We start from the raw sequence: 24914 nt of genomic DNA on the forward strand, positions 1-24914 counted from the left end.
ACTGAAATTATCTGTCCGGGACACCTACCACAGAACAAAAGGTGACACACAACATTAATAGTAGGGTGCAGTATGAGCAAACAAGGTTAGTTTAGTTAACGAACATACATTTCCACATTTTGATTTTTAGTTTAGTTTTTCAGCCTAGTACTGATATAGTCCTGATAACGCTGATTGGGTTGGCTAACTCTGCCTGCTCGAGTCACCACCAACTGTCTCTCAGATGATTCCGCAGTATTGACCACTGGTGTGATGCTAGGAGGTGTAGGTGGTGGGTTGGCATTTTGGGCAGTTTCTCTATCAGGTACTGATGAGGTGGACCTTAGTGGCACGTCCTCCTCAGAGCTTGCCGTTGGGCTTTCATCAACACGGAGGAGATGTCGCCTGTTCCTGATATATCTCTTTCCTTGTGATGCTATTACGTAGCTATTAGGCTGCTGAGCTGGGCCTTCCACTCTTGCCACTTGATCAAAACCACGTTCAGTCTGCACTCTGACTGTTTGACCTGGTCTTAGTGCAGAGAGGCGGTGAGCACTGCGGTCATGATACACTTTCCCTCTCATTCTGTGTTTGGAGATGGCAGCAGCCACGTTGACTTGGATAGCAGGCCTGAGCATGTCCGTGGTTGCTGGCAGGAAGGTCCTGGTCTGCCTGGACATGAGGCGCTGAGCAGAGGAAGGGAGTCCATCACGGGGAATGTTGCGAGTGTGGAGAATGGCTGCTTGGATGTCTGTGCCATCACGGTGGCACTTCTCCAGCAGGTGCTTAGCGGATCTCACTGCACGCTCAGCAAGACCATTAGATTGTGGGTAATAAGGACTGCTGCGGATGTGTCTAAAGTCCCATGCTTGTGAGAAGTCTGCAAAGTCCCTTCCAGTGAACTGGGCCCCATTGTCAGTCATGAGGGTGTGGGGCACACCATGTGTTGCAAAGTGTCGCTTCAGCTTTGCAATGACCGTGTTGCTGGTCATGTTGGGGAGGTAGTCCAGTTCGAACCACCCTGAGTAGGAGTCCACCAGGACTAGATGCATTTTGGCACGCCACTCAAATATATCAGCTGCAGTAAATGACCATGGCAGTTCAGGGATGTCATGGAGGTGCATTGGTTCCTTTGTGTGGTGTGCTGTCAAAGCGTTGCATGCAGCACAACGAGACACCTCCCTTTCGATATCTGTGTACATTGAGGTCCAGTACATAGTCTCTCGAGCTCTGCGTTTGGTGGCTTCAATCCCGGGATGGCCCTGGTGTAGCTGGCCAACATAAAACTTTTGCAGTGCTGCAGGTATTACTAACCTTTGCCCACGTAGGAGCAGTCCATCCTCCAACGTCAACTCTTCCTTCATGGAGAAGAACGGTCGCAACTGTTGCGGCAGCTCCTTGGAGGTGCTGGGCCAGCCTTGCAAAATGACTTCAGAGAGCTGTTGGCAGGTGATGTCACTCTTCACTGCATTTCGTAATTCATCTGTACGACGTGAGGAGAGAACCTGGACAGTCATCACTTCTAGTAAGTCATCAGTAAGTGGGGGCTCGGACTCAGGTAAGTGTGCACGCGACAACGCGTCTGCAACAAACAGGTCCTTGCCACGCTTATACATCACATCCAAGTCGTAACGTTGCAACTTTAGCATCATACCCTGCAGGCGTGGTGATGCGGTGTGCAGTGGTTTCCTCAGGATAGTTATAAGGGGCTGATGATCCGTTTCAGCAGTAACAGGGCGGCCATAGATGAAATCATGAAATTTTTTAGCTGCAAACACCAGTGCTAACATTTCCTTTTCAATCTGAGCATACCTGGACTCAGTTGGTGTGAGGGCACGTGACGCGAATGCCACAGGCCTCCCGTGTTGGAGGCACACCGCCCCAAGACCGTGTTGGGAGGCGTCTGCTGATATGACCACTGGCTTTGATGTGTCAAAAAATTGCAGCACAGGAGGATTAGTCAGTGCCTGCTTCAGTTTGCTGAACACCGCATCATGGGCATCATGCCAGTGCCACTCCACGTCGTGATGTATCAGCTGTCTCAGGGGGCCAGTCATGTCACTGTACTGGGGAATGAATTTGGATAGATAGTTTGTCATGCCCAGAAACTGCTGTAGGGTCTGTTTGTCCTGTGGCTTCTCCATCTCGCAGACAGCTTTGATCTTTTCAGGATCTGGCTTAACACCATCAGCGGTTAACAGGTGGCCTACATAGTGTACACACACTGTAAAACCGAACAGTACAAGTAAAACAATGTTTTTGATTTGTAAACACTCAAAAATGAAAAAAAGTTAATAGTACTCTAATCGTCTGTGTTACTTGAACAAATTTGAACTTTTAAGTTGACAGCACTCATCCGCTTTAAGTAATTTGAAAAAATAGAAAGCGTGGGAAACTTCGCAAATTGTAGCAAATTTGTAGGCGGATCTTCTGCCATACGTGGACCTTGTGTACAGCACCAACGCCGAGTGACAAGCGACGCCGGCAACGGTCGACGACAAGAGACGAGAACAAGAGCAGTGAAAATAGACAACGGGAGAGGAGACGACGAGAAGAGAGAAAAACCGCAATTAAACGTAAGTGGAAAAGTGAGGTGCATGTTGACCCTAAAGCACGTCCTTTATCATATTGTTTAAAAACCCGAATGTTTGAAAATATTGTCTTAGGCTACGTGACGTAACTTTATCCGGTTAGAACTAGCTAGCACTAGCAGCTAAGAATTTGGCTGCTGTATGCCAGCACTTGCTGGATCAGCCAGCGATCTAACTCAATTTGCCAATGTGAGTACTAAAAATATGAACTAATTAACCCCCGTTAGCACTATTTAACACAATAGCTTGGAAGTGCAAGCTTTGTGGTGCACTGCTTGATAACAGGCCACAGGTCCTGCAACATTATCGTTTACAGCATGTTAGCAATGTTTCCTCCATTAACGTTAGTCCACTGTCGTGTTACTGACTGTCTGCACATTTAAGTCAGTAGCCTAAATTCATTTGACACGGTCACACACAGTTCATGCTCAGTCAGAATGTGTATTATTCGCATGTCAGCTGTGTAGTTGAAAACAACCATTTAATGTGCAAACTGTTCTCGGCCATTTAAGGATGCATTTAAAGTGGCATTTAAAGCGACATCATGAGATGGTGGATTGTCCTAATAGAGATTGTCAGTATGTTCAAATGTGTATTCGTCCTTCAATTCACAGATTCAGAAGTTGATGCAAACAACATTGGCATTGAGAAGGAAGGAGATCATATCAGACGTCCTTCCCCGCAGACATAGCCTATTGGTTCGGTGGTGGCCTGCAATCATGTTGGAATCCCAGGTAAGCATTTCTTTTGTACAAATACTTGGAATAGATTCATTTCATGTGTGGTTCTGACCAAATGTGTTTTAAATCTTTACACTTACCCCCCTATTTTGAGTTTTTGCTCGAAATTGCACACCGCCTACTAACAATGGCCCTGTTTCCACATACTAAGAGTGCTTGACCCCCTTTGAAAGCAGAGGTCTTGTAGATTACAACTCCTCCATGGACTTAAGATAAAAAGAATGCTTTGGTTTCAGAAGCTGTACTATCAAAGAAAGGTAATCCTATTGAATTGCATTTTGTAGTTATTAACTGGCTTGACTCCATGTTTTCTCATGCAGGGATCCTCAGATGTAAATATCCGACGTGCTGTGGCGCTCCGTGGCCTTCCTTTCTACCTCCATGAGGATGATGCCACTTTTCTAAAGACATGGGATGTAAGTAAGTATGTTTTCTATTGACATGACAGTTAAAGCGTAACTGTGGCATTAAGCGACCCATGGCCTGTTGTTTCGAGGTCAACGCATGCTATTAGAATGAAAAACAATGAGAAAATTGAGTACAACATAAAGCAAATACTGGTCCAGCAGCTTAAATGGGTGGTTCAGGATTTTGGACATAGGACCTAATTTCCAAGTTAGCAAGTGTGTTATTTATCAGTGGAGACCGTTTTTAACACGTTTCACCCAGTCCTCGTCTATTCAGGCGTTATATTTATTTGCCTCGGTGTACTATGGAGTGGGGAAGACTGTTTTTAGTGGCAGGCTTACACATACTGTTGACTCGCGCCAGCCTAGCACCTGCGAACTCTGCAACTAGAAGGACTGGATGAAACGTGTTGAAAACGGTCTCCAACTTGTGTTTTTATCTTGGATCTTGGCACAAGGGATTATAACACCTAATCCTGTGTATTAATGTAATATCACACTTGGTAACTTGGAAATGAGGTCCTATGTCCAAAATCCTGAACCACCCCTTTAAACTAACCTAACAAGGCATTTGAACTGAACTGAAACTAAAGCCAAATTCCCTGGTAGGTTATCAATAGCTGCTGGGCCACTACTCAGTCTATGTTGCACCAATTTTTTTCATTCTTTTAATTTTATTCTTACGAACAGCCGTGACCTCGAACAACAGGGCTATGTGTCGAATAATGCTGCAGTTACATTTCAAGCTTTTGTTTTTCTGTTTGTTTTTTCACCAAGAAACTCCAGGGAAGTTACTTAGTATTATTTCAAGTAATTATTTCAATAATGCAACTGCCCTGGAAAAGTTTGAAGATAAAATGTTAAACTTAATATGACATGGTATCACTTGACATGTAATGCCTATTAGATATTCAATTAACACACAATTGTTCTTTGTTAATTTCTTCAGGTCTCTCAATCGGAGTCCCCAGATATTGAGGACCTTACTGTTGAACTCATTCTGATCAGCACGAACAGTGCAAATGCATCCCTCTGCCCAAAGAAGACTCCTGTTGTTTTGGATTGAAATGATTGTTGAATTTCCTAGCATTGGTCAGGCATTTGTCATAAAGTATCTATCTATCTATCTATCTAGATAGATAGTAGATAGATAGTATCTATCTATCTATCTATCTATCTATATATCTGTCTATCGATCTATCTAGTCTTTATGCCCTTGATCTAAACTGTGTTTATTTGAATTTAGCCTCCACTACAGCCCTGTTCTGAACTCCAACCTGTATTTGTTTCCATGGTTTACATGAAAATAAAAGATTAAGAAGAATTTCACTGGCCTTTGTCAACCTTTTTAATAATTTTCTTTCAAGTCCTTAGTTGAAACTAATCAAAATTGACAAGTTTGTTCAACTTTCTGGAAATTAAAACTTTTAAGTTTTAAATTTAATTTAAAGAATTGGTTGAAGCAAAATGAAATATTTCAGGCATCAATAAATCCAATTAAGCTATCTAAGCTTAATTTTATTAATTACCGTGAACTCATGTAGTTGATGTTTCTTTAACTTAAAAAAACCTTGTTGAACACACTCAAAATTTGCTAGTGAAGACTAATTAAAAAAGGTAAGTTTCTTTGACTTAGCAAAACCGAGTTACTATTACTTAAATTTTTTTGTGTAATCGGTTTCACCAATTTTTTTGAGTTCAATTAACTTGTCGGGTTTTACAGTGCAGTTGACTCTGAATTTGCACTTGTCAGGATTGAGCTTTAGGTTGATGGCACGGATCCTGTTCAAAACCTGTGTTAGGCGTTCATCATGTTCTTGTAATGTACGTCCCCAGATGAGGATGTCATCGACCACGATCTCGCAAGGTTGTCCAGCGAATAGCTGTTCCATCACGTTCTGGAAGACCTCGCTGCCTGTGCATATGCCGTATGGCATTCTCAGGAACCTATATCGGCCATGAGGTGACATGAATGTTGTGAGCTTGGAGGAGGCGCGGTCAAGGGGTATCTGCCAAAACCCACATTTGGCATCTAAGATGCTAAATATTGTTGCACCGGGCATGTCCGCAATGATTTGGTCAATTGATTTGAGCGGATGACGGGGTCTGAGGAGGGCTCGGTTTAGATGCACTGGGTCGATGCAAAGTCGCACCGTTCCATCTTTTTTCTTTGCTGCAACCATGGCAGACACCCATTCTGTTGCGTCGTTTTCTGGTGTAATGACACCAAGGGCAGTCATTCGGTCCAGCTCCGCCTTAACCTTATCTTTCATGGCAATGGGGATCCTGCGGGGAGCACATATTGTGGGGGCAACGGTGTCATCTAGTCTCATATGATATATCACAGGCAATTTACCTATGACATTGGTGTCAAAAAGGTCTTTGTACTCCAGTATTTCTGGAGCCTCTTGTTGCAGCATGTGGACGTCAGGTCCGAGATGTATGAGACCAATAGCAATACTGTCTTGTAGTCCCAGTATAGGTTTTACATCCCTATTGACCACATGAAACTTGAACTGTCCCTGTGTACACTGCAGTGTTACAGTGCCATCAGTTTTGATTGACTCACCTCCATAAGCCACTAGATTGACCTTTTCATTTGGATCCACATGCACTGTGTGGTCAACTGCATGCAGCAGTTTTCTGGGCAGCACATTACATTTGGCACCAGTGTCCACTTTTACCTTTAGTTGTCCATTTCCGTTCTTCATTTCGAGCGTGGCGAAGATTTCCCCCTTCTGTGCGGGAGTGAGTATTGTGTCACAGTAAAAAGTATCACCCATCTGACTGTCTGGTTCAGTAGTCAATTCGTTTACTCTACCCATTTCTCTTCTTCTGTATGACGTGGGGGCTTTGGGGCGAGCTGTGGCCTGCGCTGGTGCAGAGCGACAACACCTAGCAAAGTGATTAAGTTTTCCACAGTTATTGCATATCTTATTGAGAGCAAAGCATTTGCTGCGGTCAGGTGAGTGTTGGCCATTACAATTGCCACAGCGAGCCTTCTGAATTGAGCACACTTCAGCTTCCTTATGGAGTTCCTTAGAACTTTTCTCCGACTGTTCATGGAGCATGCTAATGCTAACTGCCAGTTCAAGGGTGAGATTTTTTTCACGTAATAGTTGTTTGCGGAGGGTGTCGCTCTGTATCCCACAGACGATACGGTCCCTGATCAATTCATCACGGAGCGCGCCAAAATCGCATTTCTTCGCCAATATTTTCAAAGTGGAGACATAAGCTTGAATAGACTCACCGGTTCCCTGACTAGCGGTGTTAAAAGCATGCCTGTCCATAATGACGTTTTTCGCTGGCAAACATAATTCAGCAAACTTTACCAGTAGAGTCTCTGGTTTTTCGTGGCTTTCCCCCTCTCCATAAACAAAGGATTCCGACTTTTCAACAGCCTCCGGGCCGGCCAAGTTCAGTAGCGTGTAGGCTTGAACTTTCTTAGATTTATCCGACAGTCCTGCGTTGCAGTAGATTATCCATTCTTTCTCAAATTTCCGCCAGTTGTCGGCAACGTTGTCATCAAAAACTAGTGGATCGATACGAGTCCTTGAGCCATTATCAGACACTTCTGACACCATGTAAAGTGTCGTGTAAATTACACATGCAGCTCGTGTGAGTGTAGACACTAGACTGGTTTATTCACGTTACCCGCTTCACCATACAAGGGTCGCCACCTAATGACGTTACATCAACACTGATAATTAAAGTGATAGTGCCACAACTCTACACTATCCATTTTCACAATTTCACAGACGGAAACTCACTTCTCTCCGCGGTCAGACAGCTCAAATGGCAAAATTTGATAACCCTGGGAGGGCAGGGGGAGGGCTGAGAGATGTCATTGGACTAGCCCAATGTCCGTCAAGAAAATCAACCAATGGGCCGCGTTTCGTGTCTCAAATACCGTCGCGGCCATATTTTTTTTTAAATTATTAATCAATTATGACAGCCCCGGCCCAAAAATGTGCGTCGGCCCACCGGGCATTGCCCGGTACGCCCGATGCCCAGTCCATGCCTGCAATAAAGAGACCAAACAGTACGAGAAGGAGTTATAGTGGGCTACTGACTGTTGTCATTACATGAATGCAGATGGGCATTTTTCACAGGTAATGTGGAACTTCCTAGCCTGGCGGGCCATCCTATATCATTGACATGTATAGTCTGGCATCGAATCATTCACCTCGCTTAATCCAAGGGGCGGGCAGAGAATTGTCTTTCAAACTGCCTAGGCATGCAATAGGCCAGCGCTACGACCATATCCGTATCCGGTCGGCAAAACGGCAAATACATCCTTCTTCGAAAGGAATGACTTAAGTGCATTGTGTTGATCTACTTTCAAAGAAAAGCACAAGTCCAACTCCTCCAAAGTTGACGCCAACGCCGATTCAAACAACCGCTCTTCGTTTGCCATAGCCACCTTCCTTGTTGTTCACCGTCGCAGGATGTCGTTATCCTGTTAAGCCCGCCTTAAGACTCTCTAACGAAATAGAGCGATGTGATTGGCCGTCATCCACGGTGTTAAGCCAATAGAAATTCCTATGGTTCGATACTAGACGTACAAGCTGAGCAAATTAATTTGCCGCCGCTAGGGTGCGTCTAGATTTCTAGGCTAGGAACTTCCCGTTTCTTCTGTCACAAATGAATGTGTTAATACATGTTGCCTAACAAAACATATACAACAGAAAACGTTCTTCTTAACCCATAAATTTGCTAAATCTACCGAAATTATTTGTATGTGGTCGTCACGTTATCTGTCATTGATTTGGGCTACAGCGTAAAACTTTATCTAGCTAGTTTATAAGGTGACCAGTCGGCAAAAATGCTTGTTTGGTGCTGAATGAGACATTTTACTGCACAACAAAATTGATATATGTTGGGCTTAGAGCATTGGATCTCAAAGACTGGGTCGCGACCCACGGGTGGGTCGCAGGAGATTTTATTTGGGTCGCCAGCACAATTTATGTTGTGTAATAGGCCTAGCTTATACCATTTAACCAGGAAAGCTATCAGTTTTCTATTGGGATATAGTTTGTTTACCACAGTGACGGCCCTAGAATAGCTCTATATCTGGGGGTGAACGCGTCGCAGAGGGGGCAGCGTGCATCTCACTCGCAAAAGGAAACATTTCTGTGGGGCGCCTGCTATGGACCTCGCAGTTGCAAAATGCAAGAAACATGAATCAGCAGGGCCGTAGTCACCATAGACATTGAGGGGGACGTGTCCCCCCCAATATTCAAATATGACTAAAATGTCCCCCCCAATATACGGACATAGAAAAATAAAGAAAGAAAAAAGCGCTATACTAGGCCTACAGGAAACCAACACGCACCACCATCTGAAATGTAATCAAACGTAACTTACGCACAAATTAGTGACCTAGTGATGGTTCCAGAGTAGTCTACACCCCTGAGTGGTTTGTCCTGGTGGTTTTCCGTTTTTTCGTTAGTGGCGTGCGCTATTGAAAGCTTCCATTTACTGCACCCTACTGCGTGAGGTAGGGTTGTCAACAATTTCGCAAAAGCTATGCCGGTACAATTTTCACAAAACTTGTTGGAAAGGTGTAGCACAGGCTAAGGAAATCCCATACATTTTTGGAGCCGATCAGACTCAAAGGGAACTTTGAAACATTTTCCATTGTAGCCTATTCTGGCAATGATAGCGAAAGTGAAACGTTTTATTTTAAATGATGCATTTGTGAAAGCCTGTGTCATTCATTTCTTTCACATGTCTTTCAACATAAATAATGCATTCATATGCTAGTAGTACTGCCAGAAATTGCCGTTTATAGGGCTCTTAGAAATGGTTGTTGCATCTTGCATATTATTTAGATGCGCACTCAATCGCGCATCCATGCAGGCAAAACGTAGGAATTAAATGTGGCGATGGCACACAAGTTAATGTGAATCACGGACAATAACCAAAGAAAGGAATTTGCACCTCCATTCACCAATTAAAGGCTGTAGTAGGCCTAGTGTTTCTACATGTTGGCACAAAACATAATTTCTGTCAGAAGCCAGTCTATAATGCAGGGGGTAACATGAGGTGAGTCAGACAGAAGAGGGGCCTGTGTTAGTAGCCTATTCCTGAATCCTGTCCCTTTCAACGTTAAAATTGTGTGATTAGCCGCCAGCATAATAAAATCTAAATTAAAAGACAAAATCTTATGAGCCTAAACCTATGAGTCTAAGCCTTAGTTAAAAAAAATCTTCAGGTGTAAGTAATAAGTCAAAGAACCACATTCTGTGTAATAATATAGAGGTTAACAAAGATAGTCTAGTTTGTCATTTCTTTTTAAGTATACATTTTGAAGACAAATGGAGTCAAACCACAGGTCCAGGGATGGACTACTGAATGGGCTTACTGGGCCCAAGAGCTCAGGAGGTCCTGAAGCCCAAGCCTCTGTGTGAAGTTGCACCAGAAGTCATAATTTTAAGGGTCATTTAAAAAAAAGAAATCTTCCGAGGGAGAATGCCTCAGGACCCCTCTATCTGGAGCTGGAGGAGGGGTGGGGGGCATCTGTGCCCAGGGGTTCATAATCCATCCATGCCATGCCTATATCCGTCAAAAGTTTGGAATACTCTAACTGACTGACTTAACTAACGACTTGTTTGTGATTTTTAATAATACTTTTTGCATGGTAGGAAATGTATTGAAATTCTGTTTGGTGGTCCCACAGACCCCACCACAGATTTGGTCCCCCCCAATGTTGACATCATGACTACGGCGTTGTGAATCAGCATGAACATTAACGGACAGCTGTTTCCGTTGACCGATTAAAATCTAGTCATTTCACATTCTTACAACATAGCTTGTCACATCATCAAAACACAGCCTTAGTATAAGGCCTACAAACAAGCAAACGTTTAACTTGCGGATTCAATTCAACTTTCCAAAGAAACCTCCAGGCTACAATATAACGACTTGAGTTATTTGCTATGTTTACATCGGAATTAACACTGTTATGGATCCATCTCTCTTTAGACATACAGCAACAGCTTAGGCTACTATGTTGAAGAGTGACGATTGCGTAGAATGCAAGAATATCCCCAAACTCTCGGATGCGCATTAAAACGTTATCTTTTAGGTAACTTTCCACGCTGATGGTGCTCAAAATGCAACACAACTGTGTTCAAAGCAGGATGAGGAAAACCTGAGGTTGTGTGTTTGTACAAAACTGAGCGAGAATTTATAGCTTTGAAAATATTTCACATTGTTTCATGTGTAATTGAGATTGCAGAGTTGTGGGAAACTGAGTCATGCATCACCAAACCCTGTAATAGTAGTGGTAGGCCAGACCTAGTCGCTATTATGTACATACGGCAGTGTAGAATGGTTAGGGGGGGCATATAAAAGTTTGAGAACCTGTGGCCTAAAACAATATTGGTGGTTGCATGTTAGATCTGAAGTGAAATGGGTCGCCATGGTCTGTCATTTTTAAAAAGTGGGTCCCCAGAAAAAAAGTTTGGGAAACACTGGCTTAGAGGGCAAACTGTAAGATTTTGCTTGATCTGTATGTTACCTGGCTGATGGGGCACAGGAGAAGCAGCCTGTCAGCAACCATGCCTGTTATCTGAAGACGCTTACTGAACTGCTATGGTGCTGCGCATCTGGCGTGCCCTGCGCACGACCGCGCGAGTTCACGTAAAGGAAGAGAGATAGGCTGGTCGGGTGTGCGCAAGGAGGTGGCTCATTTCGGGGCATTGTTTCAGTCGTTTTTAATGGATCAGGTTTTCAAAAGATAATTTCAAAACAGACCTCAGTAAAATCTTAATAATATTAATAATTAAAAAAAAAAAAAGTTTCAAAAGGGCATTTTCGTTGATAAAGGGCAAACTTCCTAGTGCTTTAGCACCACCTAGTGTCTATGTATGCACGCCTATGCTGAAAACTGATTGGTTGATTTAGCAAAACAGACCAAGATGCTCTCTGTCTTGGATGCGCTTCAGGCACAAACGCACCACTCCTCTCTCTCTCCCTCTCCGTTGTGTTCCTCCGTTGTGTGCGCGTTAAGCTCATATGCACACGCGATTTGAAGCAAAGATTCTAGAATCTTTGATTTGAAGTCCGGTCTGGCTTGCGTGCTCTTGTTCGCTCTAGGTTCCGGGAGATTTTATGTAATTTGCCGGCGTCAGGAAGCCCTCAATATGTGGGAGACTCCCAAAACTTCGGAAGACTTGGGATGTCTAGCTAGACAGCACTTTGTCGCCAGCACAGAATGTACAATGTACCTTAATGTTGTCATGTTTAGCTGACACAAACTCAAAGTAATGATTGATGAAATGTGCATCTCTCTCTCTCCCTCCATTGTTGTTGACGTTTGTGTCGCTGGTTTTACACGTGAATTGTCCTCATGCTGAAAACGTGAGCATAGCCTACATTATTACATTAATACACAGGATTAGATGTTAAAATCCCTTGTGCCAAAATCCAAGGTAAAAACACATTCAGAAGCCCCTGCTCAAGTTTAACTTTAAAAAGCACACTACCCACAAATCCGCCAACAAATGGTCACAAGCACAATGCAAATGGCCTATCCAACAGCAGTAGCCTATATAGTATGCGGCATGTCATTGGGGTTATCAAGTGGGCACCCTCATTCACCGATGTTTCGTTAAGTTAGGCCCACGACACCTCATGAAGGCTTAACAGTGAACCCAGCGTCCTGGAGACACTCCCCTCCATGCTGCCACCATATTACCACATTGCTACATTCTGCTGCGCCTGGCCATCTAACCCCAGGCCTATGAACATTAATCTTCTCCCTCCTTGGCTGACTGAAATATTTCACATTGTTTCATGTGTAATTGAGATTGCAGAGTTGTGGGAAACTGAGTCATGCATCACCAAACCCTGTAATAGTAGTGGTAGGCCAGACCTAGTCGCTATTATGTACATACGGCAGTGTAGAATGGTTAGGGGGGGCATATAAAAGTTTGAGAACCTGTGGCCTAAAACAATATTGGTGGTTGCATGTTAGATCTGAAGTGAAATGGGTCGCCATGGTCTGTCATTTTTAAAAAGTGGGTCCCCAGAAAAAAAGTTTGGGAAACACTGCTCTAAGCCCAACGTGTAATCATTTTGTTGTGCAGTAAAATGTCTCATACAGCGTCAAACAACTAAGCATTTTAGCCGACTGGTCACCTGATAAAGTTTTACGCTGTAGCCCAAGTCAATGACAGATAACGTGAGGACGACCACATAGGCTACAAATCAATTCGGTAGAGTTTGCAATTGCAAATCTATGTGTTAAGACGAACGTTTTCTGTTGTATAGGTTTTGTTAGGCAACATAAATTAACACATTTTGGTCTCTTTATTGTCTTAATTGTATATTGATTTACTAATTGCAGCACAAGTCAAATTTCATTCAACATGTGCGTGTAATTTTTTTTTATAATTAAGTGTTCCACGTGCACTAAAAAGTATCTCCCCCCCCCAGCACCTGCCCCCCAAAATGTCTGTGCACGCCACTGGTTTTCAGTGTAAGTGTGCTTACAGTATATCTCTTTTCTCCCAAACATAATTAATCAGTTCAGTCAGCGTATCTAGGAACAGGAGCGTCATGGCAGCATCAGTGCCCCTCAAAAAGGAAGATTTAAGACCCATTTCACATCAGACTACACAAAAGTGTACCCAATTGTCTCAAAAGATTAAAACATAATGATAATCTTGCACACTGCACTGTTTATAACAGCGACTTTAGCATTGCTCATGGCGGGTTACATGATTGCAAAAGACTTGTTGAGGTGAGTTTAACAAGTGTAATTTAATTTGCATATTACTCAGGCCTATACAAGATGGCTAGTTGCCAAGGCTACATGAAAAAAAATCTACATATTTTACTATAACAATTTCTATCAATAGGCCTTCCTTATTTGGTGTACTTAGACATTATTGAACAAACATCTGAATTTCAGTATCTAAGTAGGTTAGGTTGGGATGTCTGCTATACATTGCTGTTAAAATGCACTTCCAGTATAGTGAGTATTGGCAAAATCATTTTTATGTTGAGGCGTTGGGGGTGTTGTCGGCAGCTGCTGAAAGTAACTAATAAAGTAACTTGTAATCTAACTTAGTTACTTTCAAAATCAAGTAATCAGTAAAGTAACTAAGTTACTTTTTAAAGGAGTAATCAGTAATCAGATTACTTTTTCAAGGTAACTGTGGCAACACTGGTCATCAGCAAATTTCACTATGTGATTGTTGCTGTAGGTTGCAGTGCAGTCATGCGTCAGCAGGGTGAAGAGCAGCGGACTGAGCACGCAGCCTTGATGGGATGATGGCTTGCTTCAGGGAAGTGTTAAAGATGTCTGTGAAGACATCCTTAAGCTCCTCAGCGCAGTCCTTCAGCGCACCTGGGGTGTTGTCTGGGCCTGTTGCCTTACGGGTGTTGATAGCAGCAAGTGTCCTCTTCACGCTGTCAGCAGAGAGGCACAGGGGCTGCTCATGTGGAGGGGGAGCTGTGATGGTGACTTATAGCCTGTGACTGTCCGTGCGGCACACCCTTATTCAACATGACTCCTAACTTTGGTTGAAAGATTACAGAAGCTAGGTTAGCTGTGACAATATCCTGGGTAATATCCTAACAGCTAATGCTATTTTACACAGTAAAATCCGCATTTGAAAGCCTGGTCACCAGTTGCAAGTTTGTATGGCTAATTATTTTGCCTAGACTGCAATGAAAAAGCTTTGTATTTTTGGGTGGCATAGCTGATCTACAAACCACAAAAAGGGGCAAACATGTACATGCTGAAGGGCAAAGGGAATATCACAATGTTTTACTCTGGTCTTTTTTGGGATAGGCTATGTATTGGCAGACAGCCCTAACTGTTGTCGTTGACACACCCGCTCGCTTGACTGCCGGTACAAACAAGTACAGTAGCCTGTGCTTTGACACTCTCCGTGCGTGTATGCCTATAGCGTGCATGTCAGATAACCCTTCCTTCCCCCTCCCCCTCTGTTTTTCAGCAAATCATATGACGACGTTTCTTGTAGGCCTACTGTTGTGCTGGCTGTTGGAATGATCAGCAGCACAAATAAGTTTGCCAAAATATTGGTCGGGACAATTTTGTCATCTTAAATATTGATTAGGACTAGTCCTTAGCGTCCCACCCTAAATCTACGCCCATGCATTTGCCATAAAATGAACATTGTTGATTTGCATAACACATCTCAAAATTTTTAAATTTTCTTTTTATATTCATTTAGTAGATGCTTTTATCCAAAGCCACTCTCATATGGCAATTGTGGTCAGGAATAGCCTGGAAAATCCAGACCCTGATAATCTAGAAAGATTAAGGGTCTGGCCAAGAACAATGTAATGGCCCAACTCGAGGGGCAGCAACAAGCATGCATTTCAAAATCACACTGCACGCAATCGGATAACACTACGACCAATGTGTACTCTCCTCCAATGTTGCAACTCTGTCTTCATCAATTTAGCTGGTTCCCCTGGAATGTTGGGGTAAAAGTATGTGCATCATTGCTCTTTGCCAGAGTGTCTCGCAGAGACAATTCCATTGTGCTCTCGCGAAAACTCTGGATTTCCAGGGTAGGTCAGGAATAGGTTATTCCAAAAAAAGGGATTTGGATAGGGCACAAAGTATGGCACTGAACAGCATCAAGGACTATGTCAGCTGTGGCAAGGGGCAGCCTTGGCCTACTGATTAGGGCTTCAGCCTTAAAGGGATATTCCACCATTTTCCACCTCCCCTTGAGTTAAAGGAGAATTCCGGTGTGATTTTTATCTTCTCGAAGTTTAGCGTTTGCAGCCATCTTGAATTTAGTCACGATAAGTCAAGCGATGAGTAAGAATGAACAGGTATGATAAGGGATCAGATTCCAAAAATAATTCCGTGGAAATGCATGGATTCCAGTTGCTGCTACTGGAAGAAACTGTAATCCATGCATTTCCACAGAATTATTTTTGGAATCTGATCCCTTATCATACCTGTTCATTCTTACTCGTCGCTCGACTTATCGTGACTAAATTCAAGAAGGCTGCAAACGCTTCGAGAAGATACTGTCTGTATAAATCGTCTTGTAAGTAAACTACCAGTGCTTTTTCAAAGTTCTCAATGTCTCGTTTTAAATGTCAGGGCCCTTGGAAGTCTACCAATGAAGTGTGGAGATACATTGAGCCTCGTAAATGGTGTAAAACAGTGATTTATTTGCATGGCTATGCCGATGCCGAGGCACCACCATTGACCGCCTTGTTGGTAGCATCGGCTAACTAGCGCCAGATTTCGGAGTGCAGGGGACAAGCTGAGATGGGCTATGAGACATACGTTCACACTCGGTATCATGTTTCAAAACACTTTAGGTCAAAATCACACCGGAATTCTCCTTTAATTGCTTTTTACCTTTCTCCAGTTCATCCAGTCGTTCTGAGTCTGCCGATACCAGTTTTAGCTCCAGCCTAGCATAGATCATTGATTAGACCATTAGCTTCTCGCCTGCTAGCATCACGTTTAAAAGTGACTAAGATTTCCGGTAATTTTCCTATTTAAAACTAGTCTTCTCTCAAATTAAAAAGTCGAATAAGACCAATGGAAAATGAAACATGGCGATTTTCTAGGCTGATTTGACATGGAACTCTCATTTAACTGCGTTCTAGCGGCTCCGCTGTTATCTTCCAGCTGCAGCTGGACAACCTGGTGGTGCAGTATATTGTCGGAGACCTGCAGCCTTTGAGTAAAGTGGAAAGGCCAGCTTTCATAAACTTAATAAAATATTGCTGATAAAATAATCTGTGGTTCTATATGGGCTGTGGCAATAATTTTGAAAAATAATAGCTCGCAGCAACATATGGAAAAAAGAACTATGAACTAGTTCATTTTTGGAACTGTGAACTTAGTTCAAAATTTTGAATTATGAACTATGAACTGGACAAGTTCATTTTAAAATTTGTGAACTGAACTTTGAACTAGTTCATGTAGAAAGTGAACTTTCCCAACACTGTCTGTCACTTGGCCACTTTTTAGAGTTAGATAGACGGTTAGGCAAACATGTCACGTGAGATATATCCTCCATTGCTGTGACACCAGCACCTCTGGTTTAATATGCTACAGCCAGAGAATGTCTAATAAGGGGAGAACTGCCACTCGGAGAACTTCCGGTTTCTGAACTGGTTGCAGTTCCTCCTGTGGTTCCACATGAGGGCGCTCGTCCACGAGTGCAGAATAAATGGAGGACTATGGAGCTGTACCCCTCAAAATCGACTTTTCTCGGGATATACTTTTTTCCCAAGTAATTTGAATATTGTATTTGAAAGGAAAGGGAAGGCAAAGAAAATACACTTGGTTGAGTATTATAACCATTATATTTTGTAAAGTCACTTAATTGTTCTAAATAGCCTTTCAAACGTGTCAAATGACGTAATTTATTAGCACAATGCTAGCGTGTTATGGGCAACAACGACCCAACCTGTAAGAAATCAAAAGGACATAAGCACTCGATCTTTCAACTTTTTACCTATAACCCGTTGAAGTTACACAAACTACAATCAAATCTGAGATTTGTCAACGACAATCAGGTGAAAGAGACAAATTTAGCCGTCTGTCCATTGACTCCCATTCATTTTGCACTCATGGCGATCGCCCCCAATGGAACTTTGGAACTGCAACCAAAATTCGGTACAATGGGACTTAATACGGAGTGGCCAGGCTCTCTGTAGACGGGCTCTGCTACAGCGTTTTACCTTGATCTTTTCAGAAGTTTTGTATCAGCCACTAGAGGGCACCTGTATGCATATTAGCTTAGTCTTGGCACATAAAGTTTAAGGAAAGATCAGAGCGCTTGTATCCCTGAAATAGACAATATTATCTCTTCTACACAATTGGCAGGCTTGTATGCTATTTATTTCCTAGGATTTGTTTGACTGTGTGAGTTAAAGGCTGAAACTAGATGTACCGCAGAGCGGTACAAAATATAACTGCCGCCCAGTCCTGCACATTCTCTTCACAAAAATAAATCACGCTTGTCAATTTGTCTCCAACTCCCAGTCCATCCCCTACTTTTGTGTATGTAAATGTGTCTGTGTGTGTGTGTGTGTGTGTGTGGGGGGGGGGGTAATGGGGTAATTGTGTGTGTGTGTGTGTTTTTCTGTGTGTGTGTCCGTGTGCCTGCATTCCTGCGTGTGTGTTTTTATGTGCGTGTGGGTGTGTTCATGTCATGTGTGTGTTTATCTGTGTGCCTGTGTGTGTGTGAGTGTTTGCGTGCCTGTGTGTGACTTGAGTTGATCGTAGGCTTAATCAACTAGCACGCTATGGCATTGACCGAGTAACAGTGTCATTATCTATTTATGGAAAATATCCGTTATTTTTTGGCGGAATTAATGTTGATTGCGTAATTAGTCTGTCTAAGGCTTTAAAAAGCAAATATTTGGCTGTATCTTACCCACATTCCTGTACCATTATGGCCGGGATATCATAGTTCCGCTCTCCAGGAAGTTTATCTACAACTCATCTGATGTGACACTCCTCATAGAGCAATCACGTTCTACTTCGATCCCAGCTGTGTGTTAAACTCCAAAGCTTCCGTTTTAAGTAGTACGGTTCTAAAGCCCCCCTTAGCTAGCGTAATACTAACTGTCAGAGCAATAGGCTCATAAGGTCCAAAAATCTTCTCCTTATAAGGCAAAAATCAACCATCCCAGGCGGAAGTACACAGACGCATAACGCAAGTAAGCATTTGAGTGCCCAAATTTGTGACACCTCCAAGTGGGCAGATTAATCAGGATATCGTCATTTAAAAAAGTGAAGTTGCAGCCCTCAACTGATGTTGATGTTTACATATTTGTGTTTTAGCCTGATCCGCCACCCTCCACCTATCTAGTAATCACAAAGTCAGTAGTGTTTCGGCATCTGGGTTGCCAGCTCTGCTCTAGTTACCACATCTGCGGTGTACACCACTCTACAGTATTTTGAAAGTGATTGTAGTACCAGTTTTGGCCAAAATCCTACATACGGTTCCTTTAATTGAGAAAGTAATTAATTTTAGGGAGGAGTGTCTACACTCTAAAACGTCCTTTACATTTCAAGAATGGTCTTCTCTTTAATACTCTGAAAATCACTTAGTCATTTTGCCCATCAGTTGTTCTACCTTGTCCAAAGAAGCCACAATAAACAGTAATGAGATTCTCCAACATCACTCCAGGTGAGAATTACCATCATCACACAGGCACATAGAGGACTTCTACAGGCATGGCAGATATATGGAGGTCCCTCATAATAGCACTGTTGGAACTGATACAAACACCAATCCAATACTATAAGGCTTACCACTGCTAGGTAAAAAGTCATGAGCATTTGAGCAATTTTGAGCCAACTAAATTATAATATAGCTTCACTCCTGAGGTAGTGTAGAAAATTTTGGTAGGGACACGAGCCATTTGGTTGGAACAAGTAGCCATACTGTATGCTTCAACACTTTCACGTGAGCATCAGATAAACCCCTTTCGGTTTCAGACACTCAAATGATAGCATGCCTAAATTGGGTGTCTTGGAGATTTACACTTTGTGAGAATGTCAAGATGAATAGGCTACGTCTTCACAACAAACATAATACGAATGAGTTTGCTAAAAAATGGGTAGGGACCATTTTTTCATTCCAAAATGGGGACAAGTCACCATGGTTCCCTTGCAAACCTACACCCATGCTATGATTTCTAAATGTGTGTCATTCCAAAATATATTTTTCACAGCAGTGATTTGTCATGAAACAGTAGGGCAAGCACAGGTGTTACTAAACACCTGAGATCCAGGTGCAACCAGCATGCAGAACAGAAAATCCAAGGCATGGTTATTACAATTGTTACTCTCTCCAGAGTGAAGTGGCTTCTACTCTAGTATTTTACACTTTTAAATAATGAAACTTAACACTCCAAAATTGACACTAGAGATTTTATTGTGTACCAGACAGTAAAAAGAACAATCTCACATGTGGTGTGTAGTTTTCAGGTTGGTTTATGCCTTCCCCAAATATAAAAATACTGTATGATAATGTTATTTGTATGCGAGAAAGAGATGTATTTTAAGAAAACATTAATGTTTGGTTAAACAACAATGACTAGAGTGTAATTTAACACATCATTTTATTTGACAGCAAAGTGCAGTATTTTAAAATAACATAATAATGTTGAAATCTGGGTGTAAATGAATGGCAAACTTTTAGAATGTTACAGTTGAAAAAAACAGAGGCGCACTCAAGGGCTAATACAATTTGTATTGAGAGCCGAGGTTTTAACAAGGAGTCTAAATACAAAAAACTAGGAAACAAACATTTTGGGCTTAGCCCATTATCAATGTCTCCATTATCAAGCCCCTGAGTGCGCCTCTGTTTTTTTCTACTGTAATACTCAACTTTTGGAGTTCACCCATCAGGCAAAACATTACAAACTTAAGGTGCAGACGCCGATTCAACATTGTTCCTAAACTTTTAGAATGGCCATAATGCAAATTATGTTTGGGACTACAGATGTGAATTAGCTCAAGTCTAACTCTGGTACAATGCATCAAATGGCAAAATGTATGTTAAAAATGGTACATGGTCCCCTAATAAATACAATGAATAAATACAAAATAATACATAAAAATAATTTTTCAGGTCAGCAGATGGTCTTTAAAAGTTTAGTACCACCATTATTGTCACAGTCATACCACCGTGCATGATTATGTTCAAAATAAAAATAAAATAAAAATCCACAGAAAAAGTAGGAGAGTAAAACCAGAGAAGAGACTGAAGAGGACAATACACCCAAAGTTACAGCATCCAACATTCCAGAACATGCTAATCAAGGATACAAGGATACAAGGATACAAGGAAGTTTATTGTCACATGCATATAGTTACTGGAAGTAAGAAATGCAGTGAAATTATGTCTGGTGTCAGCCTATTTGTGCATTAAAAAGTGCAGTAGAAGAGGGGTTTAGTAGATTAAGTGGCAAGGGCTGTAATTAGTTTAAACAGTTTTTGATTGGCTATTCCATCCTACAACAGATCTGATTAAACATAAACTGATATATAATATACATTTTTTTATTTAATTTATATAGTATATTTAGTATTTAGTCTTGTTAGTTTTTCTTATCTTCTACTGTCTCTATTGTACAGTGGAGTTTTGTTATATGTTTATACTTATATTTACCATTTCTGCTGTACAGTAAGTGCATGTTGTGTGTGATGTCTGTATGCCACTGAGACCTTGAATTTCCCCTTGGGGATCAGTAAAGTATCTATCTATCTATCTATCTATCTATCTATCTATCAACATACATGAGCAAATTATACAAATAATATTTTATAATAAGTATAATTATAATATTATTACAGAGCAACTTGGGTTACAGAGCAACTTGGGGTGAAATGCCTTGCTCAAGGGCACAACGGTGGCAGCTGTACATCAACTTTTTATGGCTACTGCATGCAAGTCCAGCTGTCAGTGACTGGGTGCTCACCTGGTGTGCCTAATCCTGTTGACCTGAGGGAAATGTGAAATACAATACAGATAAGAAAACACCATGGAACAAAATAATTCAACCTAGCCATCTAATAATCTTAATCATCACACTGAGATGTTGAACTGGCTCTCTTTCCTGAGAGATTTACGTGGGTGACTATTCTACGACTCTCCAACCTTTCTTCTGCTGACCAATGTTTTAACTATTTTCCTTCATATCTAAGCTGAACAGTCATCTTTAAATCACATATTAAGTGCTCTAATTTAAATGGTGGGCAAAGTGCAAAGTCTGAAGTCTAACTAAAGCTTGCTTAATAACTATGCAAACTCTATTTGCAAATGTAATACCATGTGAAAGGATAAGAATAAACAGCGGCAGGGCAGCTAAAAGCTGTCTCATGCCACATGATGCCGTTACCTCATGCACAAGAACTTTGCTAATAGACCAACTTTGCACTTTGCCCAAACTTTAAATTAGAGGCCCTAAGTCTTGTGAACAAGACTACTGGTACAGTAGTCATGTGAGTACCTGGTAGATGATGATGGCACACTCTATCAGAATCCCAATAGCCACCACCAGAGGGAGAGGGAGCTCCACCCATGTCACCCGCAGGCCCTGCCTCTCTTTCTGGGTCATGTTAGTTCTGTCGTTTCCCTGATCCAGTTTCGGGGTTTGGTACTGCATTTCTGGGAGTGAGCATTCCGGTTTCTCTGTGGAACAGGACCAGTCAGAACGGCACGGTGAACAAATACACAAACTACACCAAGACACAATGTACCAACCAAACCAAACGAAGCAGAGCAGAACAAACAAGTAGGGCAAATAACACAAAATAAATCTAGACCCTTTCATGGAATTTTCATGCATTCTACTTTTGACGTCAGCAGGTTCCTAGAAGGTTTCCGGTTAACAATGCTGATACATTGTAATACTGTAGTAATGCATTGAAGTGTCTAATAATCAACGAAAATGTCAACATTCAAACAAGGACCGTGTTGTTCTGTGGTTGGGTGCTCCCTTTTACCAGGAACATAGTATCTCAAATTAAGGTTCGACATCGGAAATGGAATATGGAATAAGGAAAAATTCTCAAGCCTTTGAAAAGCATTGAACTTCTAACATCAACTGAAAATGAGGTACTTTTTTGTTCTTGGGTCTGTCATAAAACCAATTGAAATAGTTTTTTTTTTTCTTGAAAAGATCACTTAAAAAAGTACATGACAAAATACGGTCATGACATGTTTTTAAAAATAGAATAGATTAAAGACCCACTGCGGCAAAAATCCAGTTTTTCTTGTTTGATATGTTTTTGTGGTGTTTTTCATTTACTTGAAATTTGAGCTTCCAGCCCCCTGACAATGAAAATTAAGTGGACATGTATCACACCATTCCTAAATCTTACACATATTGGCTGATTTCACAACAAGGGACAGGCGACAATGGCAGAGCTATATTATAATATATGGCGGGGCTTCTATGAATATGAAATTGTATATTTATAGTTTATATTTTTGAAATGAGGAAGTAGATTTAACCTAAAAGAGGAGGCCCACCTCTCACCTGGGACATACACCAGGGTGCCATTGCCAAACCTCTCCAGGTAGGGCGGGGGGTAGAGGACCTTCACCACACAGCGGTACATGTCAGTGTCATCTCCCTTCAGTCTGGAGGCGCTCACACTGACGCCGCTGTCGCTCAGCGTGATTTCGCAAACGTTGAGCCCCTGCGTCCGTTTGCTGCGTGCACTGGAGTCGATGTAGTCGCTGCAGACGGTGGCGTTGCCGTGGAGACCCTTGAGAAGCGTCACATGAAGCTCCAGACGCTGGGTATGTGTATGGGGAAGGGAGGCAAAGCGGCACTCTATCTTCGCCTGGCGGTCAGTCGCCACCACGCGATATGGCTGCACAATGCGCAGGGCTACAGAGAGGGAGACATGGCCACCAATCAATCAATCAAACAATCAATCAATCAATCAATCAACACACCAACCAACCAACCAACCAATCATACAATAAAATAATCAAATTCATCAATAATCACAATCAACCAATCAATCCATACATTAATCGATCAATACATGCACAGATCAATCAATACATCACAACAATCAATCAATTAATCAATCAATCAATCATTCAGATAATCCCTATGGAGATTTGTAAGTCAGACTTGTTTTTAGCCTAAGCTGCATCACAGTCTGTGACCAATCAAAAGCTATGGAAGAGGATAAGATTCAAGAACGACTTGTGCTCTAAGTGCAGGCGCGCAGGAACATATTTTTGACCAGGGGTGCTGAATAACAAAATAATGGATGGGCAGCCACATTCCACTGCAACTGCACAGCACTTGCCACTCCGACTCATCAATAAAAACTGCGCGCACACACACCAGACCCATAAGTGCACTTGACTTTACATCATCAAACTATTTCAGTATATTGCTTTTCTGATTGTCAAAACCACACCAGAGATGTTTGGCGTCTCCACTCCACAGCAAAAGTGTCCTAACCACCACGTAACAGCGGTTTCTATCTGAGCGACTCCAATAGTGAAAGAATTTCAGTGTCATATTTCGGTGGCACTAGCTTAGCTGTCGTAGAACTCGAGATGACATGTCTACTGATAGGCAACAGGTCTCACCAACACGAAATTTGTGGATTTGGTCTAGATCAGCCACATTGCCTGACACTAACAGAAACTGAGCCGTAGGCCTACGTGAGGTCGTCGGCTTGTCAAAGATGAATTGCAAAAGATGCATCCTACCTCATCTGTTGTCGTTTGGTATTCGAAATTGGGCTTTTCACAATCCAACGATAAATCCAGCGATTGCAATGTCTCTCCTCAGCGAGTCACGTCACTTTCACTTCTATAGCTAGACTATAACGTTTAATCTATGGATAGCTATATTCAAAGCTATTCATAACCTTTTTTGCTATTTGCCTATTTGATATACAACAATGACAAACTGCGAATTTGTAGGCCTATATTGATAAAAAGCAAGGGGTGCTGCAGCACCCACCTTCCCGCGCCCTTGTCTAAGTGAGAAAGAGACAGGAAGAAACAGACAGCAATGTAGAGAGAGATGAACTGAGAGAGATGCTTACCATTCACCGCAGGTGTGGCTAGGTAGGCAAGGCTCACAATGATCAGAGAGTTATACATGGTGGCATGGCTGTGTTTGCAAAGTCTTAGGGTTTTATACACTATCTGCGGAAGAAAACAGGGTTAAATGGGATACGGGTTCATAGGGAAAAGATCATGGGGATTTCTGTACATTGGAAAAAAGCTTAACTATTTCTAAGAAATCACAAAATCAACCGCAAAATCAACAACAACAACAACTCTGAGTGAAAAAGAAAATGTACACATCCTCGCCTGTGACGTAGAGGATGGAAAAATAGAACGCTGACTCTTGTCAGATGTCAGACAGAGGACTATGGTTAATGCTTTTGCACACTATGGCTGCACAGATGGTGGCAGTATTAAACGATACATGTGTATTGTTTTAAATTTGAGTAAACAACTGCATTCAATAAGAGTTTAATAAAAAGCATCTGTTGAATGAATACATTTAAATGTAGGCTAGATATTTGAGCTAAATGATTGGATTGAGGATAGGTGCAGCCCATAGAGTGCATAGAACTGTCCAGTTCTATCTACGGTGCAGCCATGGTTTAACTGACCAAGATCAGATCACTGATCTGACCAACAGAAGAATAATTTGGAACAATAGGT

At 42.0% G+C, this 24914-nt stretch overlaps 1 protein-coding gene and 1 long non-coding RNA gene across 2 annotated transcripts; one reads left to right on the top strand and one right to left on the bottom strand.

The window, feature by feature from the left end:
* Window positions 1-2203: 2203 nt before the first annotated feature.
* Window positions 2204-5046, top strand: LOC143099621 (uncharacterized). Its single transcript, XR_012981698.1, has 4 exons — window positions 2204-2555; window positions 3185-3304; window positions 3631-3730; window positions 4667-5046. It is a non-coding gene; the product is annotated as an uncharacterized LOC143099621 (long non-coding RNA).
* A 14564-nt stretch (window positions 5047-19610) lies between these two features.
* LOC143100235 (cytotoxic T-lymphocyte protein 4-like) lies at window positions 19611-24356 on the bottom strand. Its single transcript, XM_076263214.1, has 4 exons — window positions 24284-24356; window positions 22741-23097; window positions 21709-21890; window positions 19611-21200 (listed from the first exon to the last, which is right to left on the bottom strand). Exons 1-4 carry the CDS (start codon window positions 24339-24341, stop codon window positions 21174-21176), a joined length of 624 nt encoding a protein of 207 aa, XP_076119329.1. The 5' UTR covers window positions 24342-24356; the 3' UTR covers window positions 19611-21173.
* Window positions 24357-24914: the final 558 nt, after the last annotated feature.

Source organism: Alosa pseudoharengus, unplaced genomic scaffold (genome assembly GCF_046254945.1).
Source record: "Alosa pseudoharengus isolate Yale_2024_CS ecotype anadromous, Long Island Sound unplaced genomic scaffold, YU_APseudo_1.1 YU_APseudo_1.1_scf_3, whole genome shotgun sequence".
Classification (NCBI taxonomy): Eukaryota; Metazoa; Chordata; class Actinopteri; order Clupeiformes; family Clupeidae; genus Alosa; species Alosa pseudoharengus.

Bases quoted from the DNA above. Each gene is read 5' to 3' on its own strand.
- LOC143100235 (XM_076263214.1), bottom strand. From the start codon at position 24,341: ATGTATAACTCTCTGATCATTGTGAGCCTTGCCTACCTAGCCACACCT. The intron at 23,098-24,283 runs GTAAGCATCTCT...CCCTCTCTGTAG, and splicing joins AGCCACACCTGCGGTGAATG to CCCTGCGCATTGTGCAGCCA. The intron at 21,891-22,740 runs GTGAGAGGTGGG...CCTGTTCCACAG, and splicing joins CACCCTGGTGTATGTCCCAG to AGAAACCGGAATGCTCACTC.